Genomic DNA, 27007 nt, shown 5'->3' on the forward strand with positions numbered 1-27007 from the left:
CAGATCTGCATGAAGTTTTTCAAATAAATAAGTATAGAATGAATTGTGAATAAGAAGCTGCAAATGTGTTCTGTCATTACTGTACTTAGTTCGAGCATTGTAACAATTAAAAGGTAGGTACTTACAGCGATAAAGAGCCTAGAATTGGGATAAATACAAATATGTTCAGGTATGCAATGCAATACACACTAAAAAGGATTTTACGTTTTTTTGGCACGGAACCTTAAGAGCCACGTCAAACTAACCCATGGAGTATTTTTTGTATTTGCGACCACAACCTTGGGTTTGATAGACAGTTCGTACCTCTCTAAGGTATGTCTTGGCTATTTATGTCAAACGCTATACTTGAACTTAATTCGACGACGACAAGGCTATTTGCCTGTTTATTGTCCAAAAGTCAACATTGATATAATGTTATGCTAAAGGGTAACACCGCATCATGGGCGACATATTTTTGTATACACGGCATGTTACGGGGGTCGGGAATAGCAGACCAAGTACCCTATAGAAGCAGCTGGTGGATTATGCTAGCATTCCCTATCTTCCAAACACTTAGGTTGCTTTCAGCTGGAAGGTTTTATACAGATACTTATAGGTACTGTAATAGGGTAGCCAAGAGAACCCATTAATTGTTTTAAGGCTCTCCCTAGAAACCAACGGCTTAAGCATTCGTAAATACATTTACGGCGTACAAATTACGTGCGAGAATATGAATAATCAATTTAAGGTCTTTTTGAAAATTTGTATCTACCAAATTATTTCTATTTAAATTGTTTATGTAATAGTGTAGATTGCAAAATAAAATTATCTGTAGGTACTTCAGGAGAAGATGCACGTAAGCAGCAAATTAATGACACGACATCCACATTAAAATAAATTTAAACACTCAAATAAAACATAATATATTGTAGAAGTATGGTGTTTGACTGTTTTCCATATGAATTATAAATTTTAAATAGATAAGTAGCTTCTAAAATACGGTTAGAGCGCCATTTTGCTCGGAGCATCGCCTTAAAAAGGGTTGTTCAAAGTTTAATTGATTCGTCTAGCCAGTTTGCGTCCTCTTTATTAAAGAAGTGGTGGCCTATACCTATTAATTTTATTTATACATATAACTGTACGCTGTAATTCTATTGTGCAATTTGTCTTGCAATTTGTCTACATTCAGACCTATTATTGTGTAATTAGCGGTATTTTACGACAGTCATATAATTGTACAGGTTTTCGTGTAGTTTATCTACGTTTGAAATAAAATCAAGGCCATGCTGTATACCTAATTATTGTTAAATGTAATTATTTTTGCTATGTACCTACTTATGTCTTGAAATTAATTGAGGTAAAATAGAGAATTGCGTCAGTTTACAATAAAATATTTTTATGTAACAAGATTCCAATTTATTTATGATACTTGTTAGATGCAAATATGTCAATCGATCTAATATTAAAAACTCAGATGATTCTGAACAGATAATCTATGAAAATCATGCAAAAACCAAAGCAGCTATGCAAAATAGCAGAATACCAGGGATCAAATTCAGTTTTGATCTCTGCCATATTTTCTACAGTATTCTATCATGCCTCGGAGTCGGTGGTGTAGTTGTATTATGATGCGCCGGCAGTTCTGAGGTCTCGGGTTCAATCCCCGGGTCTGGGCAGTGATATTGAATTGTTCTACTCAGTATCAGCCCGGAGTCTGAAATTTGTGCCCGATACGGCGAAGAGCTCGCCTCCTATAACATTATGGGACGAAAGACACACGACAGAAATTGGGTGCACAAATTGCACTTCTACCTACCCATTCGGGAATTGGATGGTGTGAGTGTGTATTCGTGATTCCATGATGTCTAGCAACTAGTGAATCTAATTCAAGCAGAAATAGCTTTTCACAATAGATGGTAATTGAGTTGTTTCTTCTACAAGAAAACCTTTCTGCAACACGCTTTTCAAGTATTTTCATTGTATTCTAGACGTTATCCATTTCCACGACTCCCGGACCCCACATTACGCACAAACCACGAGTTGTTACATATGCATGAGGCAAGGAAGGTCATGTATGCACAGTTACTTACTACGCAGTTGTTGCGGGGCAGGGGTCGCGCACACCCACTCGCTGGTCGAATGAGCGCGTTACACGATTATGCATGTGCCCTATAATGCACTTCATTATTTTGAAGTTGAAAAGGATTTTATGTAGGTAACATTATCATGTTAATAATATGTATAGTCTACACGTCTTAGTGTTTGTAGAGAACTGTATATTCTTTTCCGAGGCGGTTTTATGGTTTTCAGGGACTATGACGTTATTTTACATATATCCGCTATATGTGCATATCCGGCTCCAAGAGGCATAATTGTGACAATTGTCGAGGGCTAATCATCTCTCGTTAATCGATATTCTATTGCAACCCCCTTCACTTACCATCAGGTGCAGTGGGGACACTTCGCCAATAAAAATATATATATTACTGTCCATCATCATGTTACGTTGCTGGTTTAAGAATATAATTAGATTTCGCAGAGCTATTTTGTTGAGGCTGTAAATGATTTCACCACCGCGTTTACCTTTTCTGGCAATTATTAAAACAAAATACTGATTTCAAAATTAATAAATTTTATTAATCATTTTAAACGTTATTAACTTCAATAAATCCCTTACGATTCCTCCATCCTGTTTCTGTGTAGGTACTTCAAAAAGCGCTGGCGCCGGCTTATGTACAAAATGTAATACAATTTATATAGCTATCTATTTATATAATCATCTATTGTACAAGTATATTCTCTATATCTATTTCCAGGGATTATACCGTGCCAACACATTTCTAAAACAAAAATTTTATAGCAACAATTAATTATTTATTATTCATATTCAGACATTTTTGTTAGACTATGCATAGGCGGAAAGGCCAGACGTCCATGTTGAAAAAAAAAAACTCAAGAAACATCAAACTATATCTACAAAATGAAATCAGTGTAGGGTGTTTTCATACGTCATCGCGTATCCAGTTTACAATGACCCATTATAAATAGCAAAGCATACCAATTATTTCATAATAGTCATATATTTTAGAAGATGTCATCATCTTCTTGGATCTCCAATAATGAATACCACAAATGATGCTGATAATCCACAGCAAGTAAATATTTTCTCAAAATCATCATTAATCAATGACGTAACGTGAATTATACATACTCATCATCAAAATCATTTAATTAAATATGTTGGCACGTCATACCCATAGCAAGTGAGGAGCGTGTAAAAAGCCACAGTATAGAAACAGGATCGTCTCCATCGCGCCGCCCTTTAATACTACGTCTTTTACATAAACATTGGCACATAAAATGATCACAATATATACTCCGTATGCATTACCGACATTATATACTGTACGCAAGCAACACATACCGTTACGATACACTAACGGCGGATCCGGAGGGGAGGGGTGGGGGGTTGACAGGAAGAGGGTTGCAAAAATAGCTGGCAGTAAACCCAACAAGCAATTATAATAGAGTACATCAATATTTTTTCGGATATAAATTGGGATATTTTTTCGTTTGTCAGAATTACATCAACGGTACTAGACGTTTAAATGCTTATTTATTTACCGCCGTTTCCTAAAACCGATCTTAACGGCTACCCTCAGTTAATAGTGAAAATGGACCAATAAGAATGATGTTTTTTTGACATGTTAACAGATGAGGTATTTTTATAGCCTTATTCTTTTCATTAAAAGTAGGAAAAGTTTAAAGAAATCAACTTTTAAAGGAAGAATTGATTTGGAGTAATTAATTAACAGAAGATCCGCCGTCTCAATAACCACATTAATAATAAAATTCACATCATATCAACTAGCCGTAGCCTAACAACTAACAACGTTATATATAATATTATTATGAAACGTTCATATAAAATCTACACAACTGATGACACTAAGGGGCGAATAAACCAAGTCTGTTACCTTAAAAATGTATCGAATTCTCTTAAACTTAATAAATTACTGGTAATTTTGGATAATCAGGAAAAACTTATGCAAGATTATTGTTAATGGGAAATATTTCCCATATTAACAATTTGTAGCGACTTGGTTTATTTGCCCGCCAGTGTATTATCAAGAATGTTAAATATGTCAAAACGCGGATATAAATTACTATGCGGATACCAGAGGCTATATCTGTATCTGCATTTGGAGTATGAAAGCAATGCGGATATCAATGCTTATACAAAGTATTTTAGTAAAAATTTAGAACTGTTATCTTTATTCCTAATTAACTATGAATGCAATATAATCCTCAGAATATTGTTTTAAAATTGTATACAAATATCCGCATCACTCGCACATCCTATCCGCATCGTATCTGCTGATATCCGACATATTTAACATCAGTGACGCGTCTCATCTATGTACCGTCAACAAATGTACATAATTAGGCACAATTTCTTTTATATAAAAATCCAGTGTATATCAGAGCACTGAGCTCGTGTTCTGCGATCAATTCTAATTCCTGTGAAGTGAATTCGTAAAAATAATACATCCTATACTTATGTTATGCTATGTGCTTAAAGTTGACCACACACCATTACTACTATTAATTTGCGACTTTAGAAATTTGTTCTTCAATATCATAAAGCATTTTCATTAACTTCTAATTCAAATCACACCACATTGGATTACCAAATGTATAACACGATATAAAACCTGATTATTTTTATAATATCCAGTTGTATGTGGTCAGATTCACCGTGAAATTGAAATATAATACTAAACCCAAATCTAATTATTCGTCTATGAAAAATATTATACAAGAAGAACACATTCAATGGAATGACACGGTATTAGGTAGAGAAAATGCAGATTTGTGACACTGTTACGTACAGCCACACGATTCGATATAAACTTACATTATTCCTAGCCAAAAAAATTGAAAATGGTTTAAAACTTTAAATCTAATAGGGTTTCGACCATATATTATATATTTTAAAAGATTTATTAGAGGGGTCTTGAGATAATGGTACTAGAAAACATCCTCTAAGCTAAATTGAGTAAACTTAAATACAATAACAGGTTTATCCCGATTTCCGAACCGCGTGACCGTAATTATATATCGACTTAAAAAGAAAGCTTTGGTTACACCAATTTGAACGTATGAATTGACGTCGCCCCGCGGCATGGCACATGTATGCTCAACATACGCGTAATGTCAAGTGTAACGAGTTTAATCTATTTATAATACTTATGTCTTTACACAACCCACAACAATGGGTCCAGAAGACGATCGGGACATACAAAGAAAATCCAAGTAAAATAACTCACCCTGTATAAACAAAATAGGGTAAAGTTAAGAGACAATGTTATCATCTTTCTTTGTCATTAATGTATCTAAAAGTTAGTTATTTACCTAAATACCTATATAAGGCGATACTACTGCTTCTCTTTCTCTATCTTCTTGGATCCACTCTTGTTATAAAATAATACAAACACATGTTACTAAGTGGCGTACCAAAACACTCGGTTGTCGCCACGCAGGTACTATGCAAACATACATGAAGGCTGCAATACACCAACATACATCATTAAATTACATAATTAGAATTAAAATACCTATCATACTATTAAATGAAATCCTGGGCAGGAACGTTTCTTTTATAGTCATAAAAATTTATATTTAAACACTATAATAGTAAAAACAAATAAAAGGTGCTGTAAATTTTACACAGTAAATGATGCTTGTGTGTAGATCTTTTCAATGCATTCTATCATACTGATTCGCTTGATCACGATAAGGGGCGTTCAAGTATCATAGTTCAATCTGGGGGGGAGGAGGGAGTCTTGTAACACATTACAATGTGTTACAGAGAGAGAGAGAGAGAGGGGTTCGTACAAGGCGTTACGTAACATTGGTTTTTAATTTTAATAAAAAAAAAATAGGGAATTAATTTTTCTCAAAGTTGGCAATCCTTTTCGTTTACGATTTGCGGAGAACCCCTCGGTTGGTAGTTACTTCGATTTTATTCAAAAATATTCGAAAATTGCGTCACATAATACTTGAACGCCCCCATAGGTATTTCTTCAATAGCAATTTATTTTGTATTCTTGGATGATTTGAAATAATTGATAATAATGTTTACAGGGTGTTACACAGAAGTGGTGCATTTACACCAATAGTAAATGAATTCAATTGAAGTGAAAAATATGTAGAATTTTGTTTCTGCAATAACTTATACATGTATATGAAAACTATACACTATTCAAAGCGATTAAAATTAAAAAAGAAATCGAGAGATCAAAGTAATAACTGAATTAATTTACTGTTAATAATAACAATTACTTAATTATAATTATTTCACAACAATATTTATATCGTTCTAAGATAATTGAAAATTGTATACTTTAAAAATCTTTTCTTTAAATTGCCTGATTGTTTCTACATGTTAAAAAACATTTCTTTAATCTGTTTTTGAAAAATTAACATTAATTAGTAGCAATCCAATATTTTTCCTTTGTTTGTTAATATTGTTGTCTCACAATTAAAGCATACAAAAGTTTACCCTATTAAACATAATTATAACAACATATAAATTATTAATGTCATAAATAATACTCACCGTAATATTTAAAATTAGTTGTAAAACCTCAGCTGCGACAACTACAACCGATTAAAGGAAGACTCGACGAAATTAACGTATGAAGACAACTTAATAACTTATAACCTTCTATCCATACCCAACCTTCCAACACACTTCCTATTTCATATAATTGTGGTAAAGATAAGGTATATGTCATTCAGCAAAAGTATTCTTTAGACAGGTATAACTTCTATTTGATGCAGTGTTGCCAAGTTAGACTGAGTTATATTGTACAATGGTTGGAAGATTAGATTGTGTAGAATTAATACGGTCAAATAATTTTACCGTTTTATATCTAAAAGCTTACACATATATATGAATGGAAAGAATTCTATTGAATTCTCTGAATTTTTATGGACTACTGTCCATAAAAAATTCTTAATACACTTATAGGGTTTCTTCATTCCATTGTTCTAACATAAAAATACTTTTAATAACCTTAATCTAAAACCTATAAATATAATGTCCGTAACTCCAAAGGCGTTGGTCGCAAAACAATTTGACTGTATACACGTAAGGCTTAATAAGCCCAGGCACTGCTAAAGCATCACATTTAGTTCACGCCACCGCGACACTTCGAACACAACACTGGTTTAGAGGGATAAGGAGGTAGTGGGTCTTACTACAAGAGATGTTTATGTCGATCAGGATATCACGGTAGGGTCCTTAAATTACACTTAAGAATTTTATGATTTTGCGATATTTTTAGTATCAGAGTTGGTTCTATAGTTTTATGGGAAGGTTTTTTTTGCATAGAAGTGTGGGATATAGGGATCGAGGGTAGGTACAAAAGTGTTCTTAACATGTCCCAGACGCACCGACTAAGGATTAAACTTGCGAACGTAAGTTCAATAGTTTGGTCCAGGCGTCTCGGATGTGCGACCGTCAGTACGTGTAGTGCGTGCGGCGCGCGGGCAGCGGCGTGTGCGGTCGCTAGGAGTCCTGGAAGTGCGTCACGAGCAGCTTGGTCGCCTTCGCCAGGTCGTACGCCGCCGCGCGCACCTCGTGCAGCCGCACCGGCCCCGCGCCCCCCGCGCCCGCCGCGCCCGCCGCCCCCGCGCCCCCGCCGCACGCCGCCACCACCGACGCGCTCGCCGTGCGGAGCTGAGACACCACTTGCGATAAGGCCGGCTCTGAACACGTCTGTGAACAACACGGATCATAAAAATCATTCTTTAAATAGAAATATTTATTCCAAAACTTCCAGGTCTCCAGCTGTTAATCCCTCAATTAAGTTCTCATTGATATTATCAATATCTTACCTGTGGGAAGAGCGCTAGCAGCGACCTGACGGCATGGCGGATAGCCTCCCCTCGTTCAGGCAGGCGCGGGTGCTGTTCGCGGGCGGCGGCCCACAGCTCCTGGATGGCGCGGGTCACCCCCTCCGCTCGTCTGTGAACCATTTCCGCGCTGGGGAGAGCGTCCGCTCCCGATCCGCCTTCTAGCACGCTTTGTGTGAGCGATCGATCAAGACTTGATAGTGTGGTTAGCTGAAATACACCGTAATTGCGTGAAATAAATTATTATTACTTTGGATTAATAATGTGTATTACACAATTACATGACATCATTTAGTAACCATCGCATTTTTCTAATACCATAAAAATATATCAAGCTTTATTTGATATGTTTGATTAAATAGGTAAAATATAGTACACAGAAAAGCACCTAAACTATTGCTGTGTAACAATATCAATCATACAAGTACGAATTGTAGACATAACCCAATTAACGGAAGCTAACACGTTCACAGTACTTACACCGTTACACCGTAACAATTTGACACAGTATGTAAAATAACATGTTTCATATTATTATAATTGAAAGAACAGATAGATATCAACAAAACATCATGCTATATTTTGTCTTTGTTTTTATAAGCAGGGCGCCATCATAGCGACTGAAGTATGTTCAGTGGCAAAACCTACACATGCTGGTTGTGAATGTATTGTACACGCTAGCTCTCGGTAATCGACCTATATCCTGCAGGTAAATTTTACTACAATCAAATATAGTAAATATTTCCAAGATATCAATTATTACTTTTATGCCTTTTTCTCTTAATAATTACCCTATACCCTATACCTCTACCCCTCATTTGTGGTTAAATTGAATCCCAAATTTTTGCAACATCCTGTATACTAAATATTTCAATAAATACCAATATCTAAAAATATCTTCACAGTTATTTTTGTAGATATTTTTATAATAATCCATACTCCAAATGGGTTATTTTTTTTTTCATAATTTAGTTGTCTACGACAAAGTAACTACAAAGGTTAGTAATGAATAAGGTGTTATAGATACAATGGCCACCAAAATATAGACTAATTTCAATTTGATAAACATTACGCTATATTTTCTAATATTTAAATGACAACACCGAATTTAGTTTTGTTTACTTTTTGTAAATCTACTGTAATTTCTAAAAGTAGTAATAATGTCGCGCTTGACAAGAAATAGAAAAAAATTGTTTACACTTTATAAAATCCTCTTACAATATACAATAGTAGTATTGGCAACACTGTCATGTGAAACATTAAAATTGAAGCTGAAATACTTTATAATAAATACACTTTTTTGTTAATAATACTGAGATTGTAAAACATAAAAAAATATAAATTAGTAAAATATTTTTAATTGTGACATGTCAAGCGCAACACGCGTTAGTAAATTAATAGAGATTAGTAAGTACCTGGTGTTTAGTAACCTGCCAGTTATTCTTTGGTCCCTCCCTAGTCTCATACATACTGACCGGTCGCGGCGCCCCCTTCAGCCGGAGGTCCGCCTCCTCCGCGCGGGTCATTTGCTCTGTCTCGAGACTCTTGCCTCGCTCCTGCCCTTTGTACTCGAGGGCGCACGACCCGTCAGTCGTCGACAACTGCGAGGTTATACTCTGATCATCGTCTATGCTGTTCGTCTTTAACACGCTGTTCTCTTTGGTCAGCTGTTCCACTATGGTCTGAAGGTTTTTCAATTGATTTTTCAGCTCCGTTATCGTTGAATCTTTATCGTGTAGCTCTCGCTTGAGTGTTTCTATCTCGTCTTTCTTCTCTGGCTGTGGGAAGGTTGGTGATTGCGTGTGGCGGAGCTCGGCTGCGAGGGTCAGCTCCAGAGGCAGGGACGGGTTGTACATGGAAGACACTGTCTCACCGGGCCGTGGGATTAGCCCGTGCATCTGTAAAACGAATCATTATTGTATGTTTTATCATTCAATATATACTGGGCTCGAAGGACCAAATATGGGCAAATTATAATTTATATATTTTAGACATTATATTAAACTAAAACTTCGATGTTCGCGACATTTCCACAATCTCTAGTATCTAGAAACAAATTCAAATTCACTTAAAAATCTTTGAAATATTTTCTACCTACCTCTTGTAACGAAAAGTCAAAATTAGTTTGAAAACCTTTCTCTTTAGTACTCACATCAAGGTCTACAGGTGCTAGTGCGGCGTAGTCTTCATCGGACGCGACGGAGTCGTACAGCGGCTCGTCGTCAGACATCTGCGAGATGTGCTTCAGATGGCTCGCGGACAGCAGCGGGTTCAGCGGACCCGTTAATGCTGAGAAGGGATGTAAAACTTGGAAATACACATTTTTACGCATAATACAGAACTAATTGCGCAAAGTTTTGATACTTGGTTGCATACTAAATGTCAATACCCTGTGGAGATCGACAGGTATGCAAGATAACTCCAAGCAGAAAGTTTACCTCTAGGCTGCAGCGTGGCAATGTGCTGCCGTCTGGTGGCGTCCACGAGCACATCTCGTAGCAACGTAGCCATCTCGGCGGTGGAGAGTCTGGCCAGCTTCTGGCGGCCCTGGTTCCGCGGGGCCGACAGCGCCGGGTTCACCGGGAGGAACACCACGCCGCTCCGCTCTAGACCAGTCGCGCTCGTCTGCCATACTGAGATATATTTCAAAATATATAAAGGTATAAACAGTACAAAGTGTCGCCTAAAGAAAATAAAAAACAAATCTTTTGATTGCATTTTTTCAGTGTATAAAAAAAGTATATTACACGCTTTATATACTAGTGTATATAATAATATTGTGACACTTGTGTGTTCCATGTATGAATACTCACTCGCTTCAGTTTCCCGACGATCGATTTCATCATATATGTCCATAACTAGCTCTTCGAACAGATGATTTGGTAGCTGTTAACAAACATAATACAGTTGATATAGTACATAAAATTTATTCGTCCAATACCCCTAAGGATATTTAAAAACCAAGTTTAAACTATTAAAATTATAGTAAAAGATTTAACCAGAAATTACAAAAAAAATTACTCTGTACATATTAAAAAAAGGATTTAACTTAAAATTGCTGGAGAATTTCTCCCTATAAATCATACAAAGTTTTTACTGCACCATGAATTTATAAAAAATAACAAACAACTTTGAATACACTAGACTAAATATTGTGTGGTTATAAATAAACTATATCCGCGAGCAACTCCAGAAGTGTAGAGGAAGTTCTAATGAGGGCGGTCGGCACTTCCGGACGTCTAATGACGTACTGCGTATATTATATTTAGCACGTCTAGACTGCAACTGTAAGACGTGGAAACAAAGAAAAATTATGTAATATGGATGTTATTCTTATTATAATCGTATAGAGAAGGCGTCACCATCACCCACGGACGTTTTGTTTACAGCATAAATGGTCTATCTGTATTCAGGTAATATGGTGGTCTCACAGAAAATCGATGTTAGGTGACAGCTTAGCTTTTCATACGAATAAGTAATTCAAATAAAGAACGAGTCTTCTATGGCATAGTGGCATTTGCTAGTGGTAGAATATATTTAATATCCACCCGGATTGGACCACCGCCGCTCGCCCGTCAGGAAGTAGATCAGCCGGTCCGTCGCCTCGTACACAAGGTGTTCAGCCCGCCCCGCCACAGTATCTCCCGTGAGTGGACTCACCAGCTGCAGCTTGCCCCTGGCGGCCTTGGCGACGTCGGTCATCTCGTGCGTGCCGTGCGCGCGGCACGACGTAGTGTCGGCCCGCCGCGTGCTCGGGCCGCTCGCCCGTCAGGAAGTAGATCAGCCGGTCCGTCGCCTCGTACACAAGGTGTTCAGCCCGCCCCGCCACAGTATCTCCCGTGAGTGGACTCACCAGCTGCAGCTTGCCCCTGGCGGCCTTGGCGACGTCGGTCATCTCGTGCGTGCCGTGCGCGCGGCACGACGTAGTGTCGGCCCGCCGCGTGCTCGGGCCGCTCGCCCGTCAGGAAGTAGATCAGCCGGTCCGTCGCCTCGTACACAAGGTGTTCAGCCCGCCCCGCCACAGTATCTCCCGTGAGTGGACTCACCAGCTGCAGCTTGCCCCTGGCGGCCTTGGCGACGTCGGTCATCTCGTGCGTGCCGTGCGCTGCGCGGCACGACGTAGTGTCGGCCCGCCGCGTGCTCGGGCCGCTCGCCCGTCAGGAAGTAGATCAGCCGGTCCGTCGCCTCGTACACAAGGTGTTCAGCCCGCCCCGCCACAGTATCTCCCGTGAGTGGACTCACCAGCTGCAGCTTGCCCCTGGCGGCCTTGGCGACGTCGGTCATCTCGTGCGTGCCGTGCGCTGCGCGGCACGACGTAGTGTCGGCCCGCCGCGTGCTCGGGCCGCTCGCCCGTCAGGAAGTAGATCAGCCGGTCCGTCGCCTCGTACACAAGGTGTTCAGCCCGCCCCGCCACAGTATCTCCCGTGAGTGGACTCACCAGCTGCAGCTTGCCCCTGGCGGCCTTGGCGACGTCGGTCATCTCGTGCGTGCCGTGCGCGCGCGGCACGACGTAGTGTCGGCCCGCCGCGTGCTCGGGCCGCTCGCCCGTCAGGAAGTAGATCAGCCGGTCCGTCGCCTCGTACACAAGGTGTTCAGCCCGCCCCGCCACACGTATCTCCCGTGAGTGGACTCACCAGCTGCAGCTTGCCCCTGGCGGCCTTGGCGACGTCGGTCATCTCGTGCGTGCCGTGCGCGCGCGGCACGACGTAGTGTCGGCCCGCCGCGTGCTCGGGCCGCTCGCCCGTCAGGAAGTAGATCAGCCGGTCCGTCGCCTCGTACACAAGGTGTTCAGCCCGCCCCGCCACAGTATCTCCCGTGAGTGGACTCACCAGCTGCAGCTTGCCCCTGGCGGCCTTGGCGACGTCGGTCATCTCGTGCGTGCCGTGCGCGCGCGGCACGACGTAGTGTCGGCCCGCCGCGTGCTCGGGCCGCTCGCCCGTCAGGAAGTAGATCAGCCGGTCCGTCGCCTCGTACACAAGGTGTTCAGCCCGCCCCGCCACAGTATCTCCCGTGAGTGGACTCACCAGCTGCAGCTTGCCCCTGGCGGCCTTGGCGACGTCGGTCATCTCGTGCGTGCCGTGCGCGCGCGCACGACGTAGTGTCGGCCCGCCGCGTGCTCGGGCCGCTCGCCCGTCAGGAAGTAGATCAGCCGGTCCGTCGCCTCGTACACCAGCTCCGTCACGCGCTCCGCCAGCTCCACGTGCCCGCCTTGTCTGCCGGTGTATGCAGTCATATTTGGGTATTTTTAAGGATACCATGATTTACTACAATGTATAAACACACGTTGTTTGCTCTGGTAGTTCTGGCGACCAAAACATCAGTCAAATTTGACCGTTAGTTAACAACCCTAAAATTCCAAAATGACCAGCGTATAAACTTAAGAAATAATAAAAGTCATACATACATACATAATAGAAGGGAGATGTTAACAGTTGTTAGCTACAACTACTTATAGGTAGAGTTGTCAGTGACCTCTTTGGGCTGGGAATTTTGGGTATGACTGACCTATGTTCAAGTCATGGATAACACAAGAGTTAGGTGCTATATTATACAACAATAAATAATTGTCTACCTAGTTATATTTCAAGCTATTTTTAATTTAAATTTAATCAAAAGTAGTCTATAATATACAATAATAAAATAATACCTCAGTCGAAATTAATTAGTTTATACCATGACTCATATCATTAATGTAACATGTTCACAAAACTATTTGTAACGGCGACGTATCTACACGTCGTGGGCGCTTTTAAAAACCTTGTCACACCAAATACGACACCTTCGGAGGTGTCGACGGAAATGTGTGAATGGATATCTCTCCTTATTGAGATAGAATGCGTGTATGGAAATTTGATGCATGTTTAGACGTTTTATTCTTTACGTAATCATTTGTATGACCCAGATTTTAAAAAAATAGTCATAGTTACTACACCCATGTGATGCAGGTGATCTACTTGATACTGGTTTCATTTTTGGCTATAAAATAAAATGAAGTTCAAGTTAAGTTTGCACACCGAGGGCTCTGTAATCGTATCCCAATATTTATATTTATTTCGCCATTTGTTACGATATTCGCCATACCCACATATCGTGAAAATTACGTTTATTATTTGTAACATAATATTACAGTTCAAAAGATAGTCTTCAGTTATATTTACTAATAAACAGCGAAGATTTAACAATAGAACCTTTCAGAATGGATCACTAAAACTCAACTTTTGGTCCTTCAACCCCGATTTATGAATCACACTTGTCCCCAATTGAAAGCGACAACCCTTCCATCAGATAACAACGATATAATTTATTGCAAGTCCCCACACAGCGTTACTCACCCAATCCCGTGTCGGAATTAATTAACTACAATATGGGTGACTGCAAAGCGTCAGGAACAGTTCGCAATCTGTTCTATTTCAATGTAATACAAACAAATACATTGAGGACTGTGCATGTTGCTGGTTTGTGTGTTCTTACAAGTAAATTAGTAAATTACTTGATTTGTTTACTATTATTTATTGCTTGCATTTCGGCTAAAACTAATACATAAAAATATCAACTCTAAAAGTAGTCAATCTTACTTAACGATACCATAGCTTTGTACTATAACTTTTTGCAATTTATTAAGTAATTCCGGAGATTGACCTCTTCAAAGTAAATACTAACTGACTATACACTATATAAACATGACTTCTTTATTATACAAGCGGTGATATGAACCGCGAATCAGCTGAACGTTTGTATTCTGGCTGAACGCCAACGAGACATTACGTGTTGTGTTGTAATTGTGTTACTGTACGCTTATTACTACACTGGCCGCCGGCCTGCGAAGCTCGTTAATAAAAACACAAGGACAATCTACACATACACATTACATTTGACAATTATTGTAATATCGCGAAGTTTGGCTTTTGTTCACGCTTTGACAATTGTTATGTATTTTTATCTTTTGAACTTTTTTCAAGACGAGGTGAATACTGCCCAATAAATAAGTTGTCCAGCGAGATAAGGTTATACATATTCCATTTTATATGTCTAGGTGACAAATCCGTTCCTTGGGATTATTTACCTTCTGCCACTAAAAATGCCGCAACTATAATATTGTAGACTTGTCTTAAATCCACCAAAAGTTTGCGTCCTCCAGATTGTTTCTTTTGCTAAATTATTATGCCATATTAAAGCTAAAAATCAAAGAAATCTTCTATAAAACTAGACAATGACTCAATGTCTTGTCACTGACCTAGCACACTCCGAGGGCGTGTTCCCGGCATGGTCCCGGGCTGTGGGGTCGGCCCCCCACGCCACCAGCAACTCCGCTTGTGCGGGCTGCCCCGCTCTACACGCGACGTGAAGACACGTCGAGCCTTTCTCCTAGGAAATAAGTACTGTGAATTGAAATACTCAAACGAAATAATTTATATTTGAATTTTGACTAATTGATGGTAATTTACAATGGTTAGCACTGATGATACATTGTTGGGTGATTGTGTATTTATAGTCTGTCCAAATGAGGATTGATCTATTTCTGCCTCTATGGTTACTCTGCTCTGTTCAAACTTAAATGGTATTTATTAAAATAAATCCTTCTCATGGACGTTATGATAAGTTGAAGAACTTAGTTGAGGTGCCGCCTGGCGCGGCTCGTCTCCTAGCGAGGTGGAGAGGTGCTAAGAAGCTTCCGCACACCGCAGAACGCTCTTAGCGTCAACGACAACGCGAGACGCACCTTCCACGCTGCCGTTTATCTCTAGGGTCATCACACAAACTAACGGCTTTCTAGGAATATCATACCTGATTATAATAGTTGGGGTCAGCCCCCTGCGCGAGCAGACGCATAGCGGTATCGAGGGAGCCGCTCCTCACGGCAGAGTGTAGCTGTCGGCCCAGCTCGGCCGCGGGCTCGTCGCGTCTCGCGCGCAATACATACGCGAGCCGCAGGTGCTTCGCCAGGATGAACTCAGACTTCACGGGACTGGGGAATTACCACATGATCGACTTGTGTTCGAATGCTTTCCCAGACTGGGATTTACTATAATAGTATTGGAATAAGAACAAGTATCATTGCAATAGCTATAAGTGATGTATAATTTTATTTGGTGTTTGTACCAGTGTTTCGTCTCATGATTAAGACTGAACACATTTCCCTAAACATAGTTAATTAAAATATTTATAAATATAAATATGCAGCCAAATATAATTCAGGATTTACTCCACTTAACATTATCCTCATCATAAAGGTATGCATGCACAAACAATGACTAACTTTTTGCATATCTCATTACAAGTGTTATAAACAGGTAAACATTTTGAGCTTAGATGAATGAGATAATCTCCTGATTTAAACTAAGTCTGAAATATCTTTCATAAGCAGGAAGCTATATTTATCAAAAAATATTTATACATTGAAATATTTTTTTTGTCATGGTTTTTTATGTCATAATGTTCTCCCGACGTTTCGAAGATTTTGCAGCCTTCATGGTCAGGGGAGGGACTGAGTTGTTGGTCATTCCAAAAGTCCATGTTACAATATCTACCTACATTTTATATAAAATTTTAATTGTTTTACTTATTGACAATACGATCAACGCATAATGCGCTCACAGTGTCTTGAAGTCTGGCAGCTAGTCTTTTGGGTTATGATTTAATTAAAATATAAATACTGTGATAAAATTGTAAAATAGTTTTATTTCACTGTCTAACATTCGTGTAAACATAAGAAATCAATATTTATACATATATTATAATGCAAAAAGGCAATTATTGTATAATTTAATATTTTTTACTACTTTTTATTTAATTAGATAGGCAAGGTTCACATTTGAACTTATTTTTTAACAACTGTACACATCTACCTTGCATATTCTCTGTATATTAATTGTCAATTTAATAAAAAAAATGTTCTTACTGTAAAGGATCTTTTGGCTGCGGTTTCTTCCTGAGATGTTTGGGAGCAGAGGTGTCCATCAGTGAGTGTTCCCAGATACAGTTCACATTCTGAGCTGTCAGTGCTTGCACCATCTATGTTGACAAAATTTTGAGCTAATACAAATTGAATATGTTTTATACTGACATAAAGCAGCAGGATCTAGTTGAATTGACAATTGTAAGGCAAAGTGAGATGAGCAACATTTTATTTTTCAATAAATTAAAACTAGGTGCAAATTTTTCAGTAAAATACTTTAATACTAAAATACTTATATTTCTGAAACCTAATATTACATTCTGCACACTGAAACATACAATGTTCAGAGCTGCCAAGAAGTTTCAATTTAGTAAAATACCTTTTTACAGCAAAAAAATACAATTAGTCTCACAATGGTGTTTATTTAAGCAAAACAAACCCATAGGGATTTTTTGAATATAATATTTTTAATCTCAAAATATAAAAGATGTTTAGTGTCTATTGCACAATTTATAAATGGATAAAAATACTGTATATTGTCATAAGTTAAAAAAAAATCTAAAATATTTTTTTCCCTTAAAGCATATATTTAGAAGACCCACTAAAGCATTAGAAACTTATTACATTAAACTTTTTATAGAGCATAAAATTAAATATTATTGTATTTACCAATTCCGTTTATAAACATAGGTAAGGGAAGTTGTGTTAAATAACAATGTGTGTTGATATGCACAAACAGGATATTTAATTATTTTACTGGTTATATATAACAATATTAATATTTTAAATATTTTCTTCATCCCAAAAAGAAGCCATTTTAATATATCTGAACATACAAAGTTAAAAAAAAATATTAAAGTTAAAAAATAAGTCTTTATATCAGCATTAAAGTATTAATAATACTATATATGCCTTCATCGAAGAAATAGGTTGGTGCTTAGCTACCAACTGATAAGATATCTTCAGATAACTCCATAATGTACACATATGATAACTCTATTGTAAATATTGCAAATAGTTTACCAATGTATACTAATTAGCTGTTTGTTTTGATAGTTCATAATTTTTTATGGTGTATGTTTATTTATTTTTTTAATATATTTATTCGTTTTAAAATAGTTATAAACACTCACAGCAAGCAGTGACGGTGGCCAGGATCCCTGCCTCAGGGACTTGACGTGTGATATATGCCGGCCCATACTTCTGTGTACGCTGCAGCACTCGGCACATAGCAACAGCCCGCGGTTGATAGAGGCCCATGATGGATCTGCATCCACATAACAACATCATAAACACTCGGCAGTAACCACAAGATCAATTAAACTTAATAAACTGGACCACTCTCCGACCTGATGCCCCGCAATCGGCACAAACTTCCACCGAAGACCGCAATTTTGACCGAGATATTATCATTTTATCAACAATTATGGAAGACCAACTTCTATAATTGTGCCTAATTATCTACCACTAGATTAATTTAACTAATCCTACGACCTGAATTTGATACAAAAATAAAACCATTTTACGAAACGTCAATCAAAATAATGAAGTCGCAGATAAAAAATAATTACATCGAACCACAGAAAATAAACACAGAATAGAATGTTCTCTTTGGTTTTGTAAACTTATCGTTAGATGTAACGATAGTGTCATGAGTTCTATGCAATGTCAAATAAAAAAAAATAACATATTGGCTCTGATCGTTGACGTACACGTCATTGCATTTGTGGAAGAGGTTGTTTTAGAAATTACAAAAATGAGATTCTTTTTAATTTTAGGATTTTTAACGTATGTTGTTTCAGCTGCAACTGTACAACAGACTCTTGTGCTTGTAGACAACCTAAGTATCAGAGAAACACATTCCCAGTTCTTCAAATCTCTGCAAGGTAAGGTCATAAACTCACATAAAATGCCGGCATCAAAAGCAATTGCCGTGGATATAAAAACAGAACCAAATTAAACTTTCAATGAATTTCAGATCGTGGTTATTCCCTAACGTTCAAGCTTGCCGACGACGCGAACCTCGTATTGTCTAAATATGGCGAGTATTTGTACAAGAATCTGATCGTGTTCGCGCCGTCAGTGCTGGAGTTCGGCGGGCAGGTGGACAGCGAGGCAATCACCAAGTTCATCGACGATGGCGGCAATTTGCTCATGGCGGGCAACGCAGCAGCTGGGGATGTCTACAGGGAGATAGCTTCAGAGTGCGGATTTGAGGTGGGTTTATGTGAAAATCGATTTGTTAAGCATTAACATCGGTTTGCTCTTTTGTTGGAGCTCGAGTAGTAGTTCTGGAGACTTATTCCATGGATCGAAATACCCTTTGGTGTAGCCCAGCCTGTGTGATTTAAATATTGTATGCAAAATTTTGTAATAGTGTTTATACTGAAATCCATTATAATATATAGTTGATATCATAATTTGTAGTAGGCTTATTTTCCAACTACATTTTCCATATTCCATTACCAAAACCTTACAAAATTTGATCATCATCATTCTGAAAAATCGCAACACTTAATTTTCATCATTTCTAATGCAACAGATGGATGAAGAGTCAGCAGCGGTGATTGACCATTTCAACTATGATGTATCGGATGATGGTGACCATACGAAGATTGTGGTCTCTCCCAAGAATCTCATCAGCTCTCCAATGATAGTGGGAGAGCACAACACCCAGCCAATCCTGTTTGAAGGCACCGGTCTGATTGTTGACAAGGATAACAGCTTGGTGCTGCCAATCCCCTGACTGCGGACTCAACTGCATACAGCTATAACCCTAAGAGCCAGGTAGGCGATAAATTTTGAAAATATAAATAAATTTGCCTTTTTCTGTTCTTTACCCTGTCATTGACTGTACACACTATGTTTTTTTTATAAAAATAACAAAATGAAACTATATTAGGTAAATTTAAAAAACTGTTTATTCTGTTCATCATCACAAACAATAAACTATTAATAAATATTATTAGTAATTGACCTAATATATATGTTATATAATACTTAGGTTTTGCAGAATATTTTCAGTGACTTAGAAAACATATTAGAATATGTATTAATTCTTTTCTTTTAATTTATAGGTTAAAGAATATCCTCATGCTGTTGGTCGCAAGACTGTCCTGATTGCAGCTTTACAAGCTCGCAACAATGCACGCATTGTGTTCAGTGGGTCTCTCTACTTCTTCTCTGATGAAGCTTTCAGCTCCCCAGTGTCTAAAGTTCATGTAAGTATATTTATTATGCATATGAATTGTAATATTGTAAATTGATTGAAATGATTGTGAAACATTTGATGTAAAAAATACAACTGATTCTTTCCATGAAAATATTTATTTTCTGGATAAATTGACACATTCTTTCATTAATTTCAATTGTATATTAACATACTTACTCATTAAATAATTTTTCTATTGTCTAAATTCTGTACCTGCACAGTTCATAATAAAGATTTTGTTTATACAAAGGGAGACAAGCTAAAGTCAGACCTGTCTGGCAACAAGTTCCTGGCTATACATCTGAGCCAATGGGCGTTTGGCGAACGCGGCCGTCTGCGGGTGCGCAACGTTAACCACCACCGCCAAGGGGAGAAGGTTTCCTCCAACACTTACACCATTATGGATACTGTTGTAAGTATTGAATTTTATTACAATAACAATATTTCATAATGATATCAACTTAAAAATTTGCCAATATAAATAAAGTGCTTGGCAAAAGGTTCCTCCTAGGGTAGTGATGTTTTACCATACAGATTTGTCTACCCACATTTTGCCAATGAAAATCTTGCCACCAGGAAAGATCTCAAATAACGATGTACTCACAATTTCTCCAACCTTGTTTCTGATAATTATTTACCTACAGGTAATAAAAATATATTGATAACAGTCCTAAAATGGTCCATAGTTCTCAATAACGCTTTAGGTTATTATCTAGACTGATAAACACAAACATGTAATCAGATTTAGTGCATACTTTTGGGATACTACACCCATTCTCTACTATATCTTGTATGCTAGAGCATGTCTTTGTAGATATTACAGCTTTATCTATTTCTGTTGCTAATCAAACATGGTGTTCCAGTGTGAAGAATATTTAGGCCAATGTGGCATAAGGCATTATCAAACTAGTCATACATCCCAGGTTACACATTTCAATTTGTATAATTTGGTTTTGTATTGTGCAGATTAGTTAGGACCCAATATACCTTTTATGTCATTCTGTAATATACTTATAGTCAGGGCTTTCTTTGTGTGGGTATGTGGGGCATACAGTGCTTCCAAAGGAAATTTCGAAAATATCAAACAAATTGCCATTAAAAATACAGGAAGGGGTACAAACTAGTACAAAAAAAATTGCATTACAACTTTGGAGAATTAGCGTGCGTAAAAGGGTTGCTTATAGTCATAAATAAAAAAAAATATTATCCAAAACAGGTGTACAGAATTGAAATTGAAGAGCTGAAAAACGGTAAATGGCAGCCATTCGAAGCCAAGGATGTGCAGCTGGAGTTTGTGCGTATCGATCCGTTCATCCGCACCACACTGCAGAAGCAACCCAATGGAGTGTACGAGGCTATCTTCAAGGTGCCGGATGTGTGGGGCGTGTACCAGTTCAAGGTTGATTATGACAGGATAGGGTACACCAGGCTTTATCATACCACTCAGGTGAGATTTACAACAAATATTATACTATAAAACATAATGCAATGCTTTTTTATAATTATCGTAATTAATATGAGTAAATTCTGTTAGTCTGAACTGTTATTCTGTTATTGTTACTTATTTTGTTTGTTACCTTAGCATGCTTAAATTCGTGAACATAGGCTTATTGCTTCTTTTATCCTTTTAAGGGAGCGGAGTCGCGAGCAAAACCTTGTTGATAATATTTTATCCAATTTAAATATAACACTCTCAACTTAATAAACATTACTGCTGTACGTTGTACATGGATGAGTTGTTAAATAGTTTTTACCTTAATTCAGGCAGCAGCCATTTATTGATTAACCTAAAATTCCATAATTAATATAAACTGTATCCGCAGGTGTCAGTCCGCCCGCTGCAGCACACGCAGTACGAGCGGTTCATCCCCAGTGCGTATCCGTACTACGTAAGCGCCTTTTCCATGATGATTGGCGTGTTCCTCTTCTCCTTCGTGTTCCTCTACTACAAGGAGGAAACACCTAAAACTAAGAGTGAATAAGAAGTTCTTTAGTCATGTAGCAGAATGTCTTAGTGTATGAGTTTCTGTGTATTGTGCGTGAATTTTAAAATAAATGTTATTTTAATTTAAATGCTGTTTTTAATTGAAGTGTATAAAATTAAAAAGGTACATGATCCGTACTCTTACGAACGCGTATACCCCACGATATGTACCTAGATCTGAGATCTAGATAGCCTATAGCAAAAAGCATTACAACTCTATATAAGTACGGAAAGCCTATAAATTGTACTAGTGGGCGGGGCACCGATGTTTGAACCACAGGTTTGAGCAATGAATACCTACCGGTATACGTAACGTGTGGGAATCATTAAAAAAAGTAATAGGGCTCTTGCAAAATTATGAGTGAAGCTTTAAAGTGCACGTAACTGTAAAGAATTACAATAAATGCAATATTATAAATGTATTATGCGAAATTTTGAAAATAAAAGTTATTAAAAGTAAGTCGCTTAAAATGAACGCATCCGCAAACGAGATGTGACACTCCGGTAAGTTCTTGAACGCTACGGTTTTGAAATCGCAATGGCATGCATGTCATACATAGCTTTTGTAAAAAATAATCCCAATAAAAATGGATTAACACACGGATTTAGTGTATATATCTTCATTTAAACGTCGGTGAGAATTTATCGTAGTGCCAAATAAACTCTCATAATCGGTTAAAAGTGCAATTCTACGTGACAATCAACGTGGTTTGTGTAGGCAGTGAATTGGTGTCGCGTTATTTATTATAAAAGTGTGATTTTATTGAGTTTCTCGTGTTCCATTTGCTTCGTGTACCGGGACCGCGCGATCCTATAGCGATTGTTTGTATAAAAACGTCCGTGTCGTGTGTTATAGTGATGTGTTTACATTTTTGACTGTCCCAGTAAGTATTATGATGTCATTGTGAAGAAAAAACCAACTTGGCTTTGTGCCCATCCGTATTCCTGCAAGTTGTACCAATTTGGGTGGTCAAACACGCGGGAAAAGCGCAACGAACCCTTTAGGTTATAAGCTGCTGGTGCCTGAGGTGGATAATTGACTTGTCACATAAATTTGGTAGTAGCTGTGAACCAGTTTCAATGTGCCGATTTTTGACCTATACGAATTATAGTTTCCTTTAGTATTGACTGTTTAATTTTAGAAGATTTATGTGAATTTAAATTAGTTAATATGAAAATATTTACTATCAGATCAATGATTATAGTTCCTAATATGAATGCTAGTTAATAATTCTAAAATGTACCTTATTCATAATATGTGCCTATTTCCTATTTTTGTGAAATTTAAAACACATAATAATCCTCAATGGTTGGACACTATGGAATAAAAGCTTTTACATAATTTAAAATATAATATCAAACTAGCCCGTGATAAAGCAAGTTTTACATTAAGGGAAAACATAGAAATGCAACCCTGAAAACAAATATTTTTCCTATCTACACATTCACACCTATACTTATTGTTACAATAATACATATAGCTATGGCTAAATGGAGCAAATTTGACTACAATTTAGAGGAAAACCATAAGGAAAACAATATAATATTACCAATGTTTTAATATTTGTTATTAGTATATCCTCAAAGAAGCTGTTATTCATAAATAGGCATTATTTATACTCTGGGACCATGTTGAGTACCTCATAAAACAGGATTTGTGAGTTGGTGTGAAGTCAAAAGGGGTTGAACTCTCAGTTTAAGACTATTTAAGATGAATGTCTTTTATGTTAAAATCTTACAACTGTGCTTCCAAAAATATATTCAAAATTATCAAACAAATTTCAAGAGGAGCTTAAAAAAAATGTATTTTGAATGAATTGCAATATGCTGACTCATTTTAGCATAATGTTCTGTTTTATAAAGATTCAAAGTAACATCACACTTATATTTCTCTTCATCAGTTTCTTTACATACTTAAGCTACTTCACTCAAACTGACAAACCAGGTCAGAATTAATCTCAGGCAAGTACATGATGTTAATGGTGAATCAGTCAACATGTCTAGAGACTTGACAGATCAGAGATTAGTGATTTGATGTGATGTGATCAAGTTTAGAGCATCATTTCAGGTGAAACATACTTGTGATTGGCAAAGATCCAAAACACTCAACAGGTGGAAGTGGAGGGATACAGTTGAGTTGTAGAATGTATTTCAGAGGTCTTTTGTATTGTAATGGTATTGAAGTCTTTTATTGATAGTCCTATTATAGGATAATAGGACTATCAATAAAAGACTTCAATAAATAATTTATATTGTTTACTGATTAATTGTTGTTGGTATCAATAGACCGTCATAGGCTTTTGTTTCAAGCTATAAACAATTTTGTTGTGACAACTCTCTTACTACTAAGGAAATTTCCACCATTCTGAAAAGTTGGAATAACTATTTAGAATTCCTATTGCTTGTTATTAAATTCCTGTTTTTACATACACATTCTTATCTAATATCATACTGAATGAATGTTTACTTCATTATTGTGTTTCATATTTACTATTCAGCTCAGTCTCTCAAAGTAACATGTGTAATGAAGATCTATATTTAATTTAATCAGTGCAATGTGTTGTGTAACCACAGTCTGAGAGTAGATATCACATATCAGCCTTGTGTTAATTGGAGGTTTCTTTGAATACCCAGTAGTACCAAAGAGCATCTAAATGTAACTAGAAGAAAAATCTGCCAAATGTTATTGAGCATATTGGGTACAGAAGGTGTGGATGATTTGAGTTATAAATGAAGGAAATTGTATTTCACATAAGCTACTATTAATATTGATGTTGACCTATAAAACAATTTTTTTAGGATAATAAAAACTTAATTCATATTTGTTTAGTTACATATAAGTGGAGTATAAAAAATAAATTGTAGATGCTTTTAACTTGATACAAAACCCTCAACCACTGACATGCCATTCAGATTCTAGACCAGTCATGAGCACTATGCTTTTTAAAGTGCGTCATTGAATTTAAACATTATTCGTAACATAAACAACAATATAATGGGTGTGAGTCAGTTGAGTTAGATATTCAATGTACATGTAATTGTTAACGTAGCACTTAACATGCCATTAAAACATAGTTTAATGTGTTTAAATGGCTCACGGCGATAACCTTGCTAACCGGTGCTGATAACAGGATCCTAATTGTATTAGTGGTGACAGTTTTCTTTTTAAAATGTTTTATTGTTGTTCCTATCTATTTGTTACTAATTTAGACTCTAGTGTTGTATATTAATTGCAATGGGTCATTTATCTATGTTTATTCAGTTCTTACATTTGTTGCTTTTTCATGAAGTGTTCCAATATTATAAGTTATTACATATATATTTAACACTGATTAAATTAATATATTTTGTTGGAATTATTAAGATATTTTTAAATTCAGCAAAATTTCAATATTAAGAATATTGTTCAAAACAAAGAAAGTTATTTTCTGTAGTACTGGAATCTAATTATTATATTCAAAACTGTAGCATATGTTAATAATAAGGATGCAAAAATGTGACTTCAGTGCAGCTTAACTCGGCAGGTACAAATAAGTACAAATGAATAATATTCATTTCTCACAGTATTACTATTATACTTGTATGACATTTTGTCACCTTGGAATAACAAGATGTAGCACTCATATGACCATCTTTTAATTAATTGACCCAAGGTGACACCACATGGAGCAGTGACCTTATGTTTCATAAGTTGCTCTGCAAATGTTAATTATGAGTTTTGAGTAAAGGCCATCGGTTGACTAGTATGGGACCCATTGCATATATAGTTAATGTTATCAATGGCGTAGCGTGGGTATTCTTGCTGCTTGGGGCGGAACCAAAATGTGCCACCCCAAGACACCGGGCAAGGTCTTCAAGAAAAAAGTGGCACACGCGCTCCCTGTAGTCATCGGTCGTCAGCATACGCTTTAAAACGCGATGAAATTTTAAGGTTTTTTTTTTAATATTTGCATTATTATATTACGGTGGTGCCTTCCCAACCAGAATCTCTGTTACGGCCAATAGTACTCCTTGCTTAAGAGGCCTACCTTGTAATAAATGTTGTAGAAAACATAAGATCAGTGGAGGATTGCAAAGATAATGTTTTCGTTTTCTAGACCGCGCGGCACGCGTGCGGAATGTCTAATATGTATGCTAGCAGTACATTCGCTCGCTGCAGTGGACACAGATTGTCATGAGATCTCTCCACACGGTACACTTTCTCACCTGGCCAGCCTTTATGTTTATAGCTCTCAAGTATTTCTTTGTGATAGTAGTGATTTATGTTTATTTTTGAGTGTAGCTGGAAACTAAGTTTTGTTGGTAAGACGTATTTTTATGAGCATAAACAAACAGATAGGATATATTTGCTGGTGGTAGGATATATTTTATATCCACCTGGATAGCGACCACCATACAAAAGGTGTTAAAACCCACCATAGTGGCCCACGTAAGTGTGTCGCGTTCGGGGATCAGCCTGTGTATATCCGGTTCGAACAGGCCGGCATAATTGTGTCAACTGGTAATTATCTCACGTTAGTCGACATTCTATTGGACCCCACTCTACTTACCATCGGATGGAGTGGGGACACTTTTCCGTACCCGTATAAAAAAAAAGATATACTGTTTCTTATATTGTGAGATGAATATGCGGTCATGAATATATATCAGCCCTGTATTACATACTGCCCACTGATGAGCAAGGGTCTCGCCTCTACTGGGGGTTTAAGCCATAGTCTATCACGCTAGTCCAGTGCCGGTTGACAGACTTCACATAACTTCTTATAAACTTTGATTTTGGTAATTGTCAGGTATGTAGGTTTCCATACAATATTTTCCTTCACCGTTAAAGTGAATGATGATTGATAAACAATTCGCACGTAACTTTGAAAATTCAGAGGGGTGAGACTTGGTTTTTGAATCTATAAATTCGTCTTAGTAGACTTTTTCATTCCCAACTAAGCTAGCTATCGTGCGATAAATGTAGATATCGTTAATGAATATATTCGATTAGAATTAGGGATTTGCTACACTA

General features: G+C 37.4%; 2 protein-coding genes across 2 annotated transcripts; one reads left to right on the top strand and one right to left on the bottom strand.

Annotated features, from left to right (window-relative positions):
* Positions 1–2591: 2591 nt before the first annotated feature.
* On the bottom strand, positions 2592–18352 carry LOC115442594 (ARF GTPase-activating protein GIT2). The gene is made up of 13 exons (XM_037439565.1): positions 18148–18352; positions 17932–18065; positions 16802–16914; positions 15688–15868; positions 15137–15267; positions 13064–13115; positions 12732–12869; positions 10716–10788; positions 10341–10535; positions 10055–10191; positions 9318–9800; positions 7885–8112; positions 2592–7765 (listed from the first exon to the last, which is right to left on the bottom strand). Exons 1-13 carry the CDS (start codon positions 18209–18211, stop codon positions 7556–7558), a joined length of 2139 nt encoding a protein of 712 aa, XP_037295462.1. The 5' UTR covers positions 18212–18352; the 3' UTR covers positions 2592–7555.
* Positions 18353–18434: 82 nt separating this feature from the next.
* LOC115442566 (dolichyl-diphosphooligosaccharide--protein glycosyltransferase 48 kDa subunit) lies at positions 18435–22082 on the top strand. The gene is given in 8 exon segments (XM_030167626.2): positions 18435–18684; positions 18777–19015; positions 19341–19538; positions 19541–19585; positions 19876–20019; positions 20260–20421; positions 21226–21456; positions 21833–22082. Coding segments are annotated over 8 exon segments (1413 nt in total). The 5' UTR covers positions 18435–18449; the 3' UTR covers positions 21992–22082.
* The last annotated feature ends 4925 nt before the right edge of the window (positions 22083–27007 follow it).

The sequence above is a fragment of the Manduca sexta genome, chromosome 17 (genome assembly GCF_014839805.1).
Source record: "Manduca sexta isolate Smith_Timp_Sample1 chromosome 17, JHU_Msex_v1.0, whole genome shotgun sequence".
NCBI lineage: Eukaryota > Metazoa > Arthropoda > Insecta > Lepidoptera > Sphingidae > Manduca > Manduca sexta.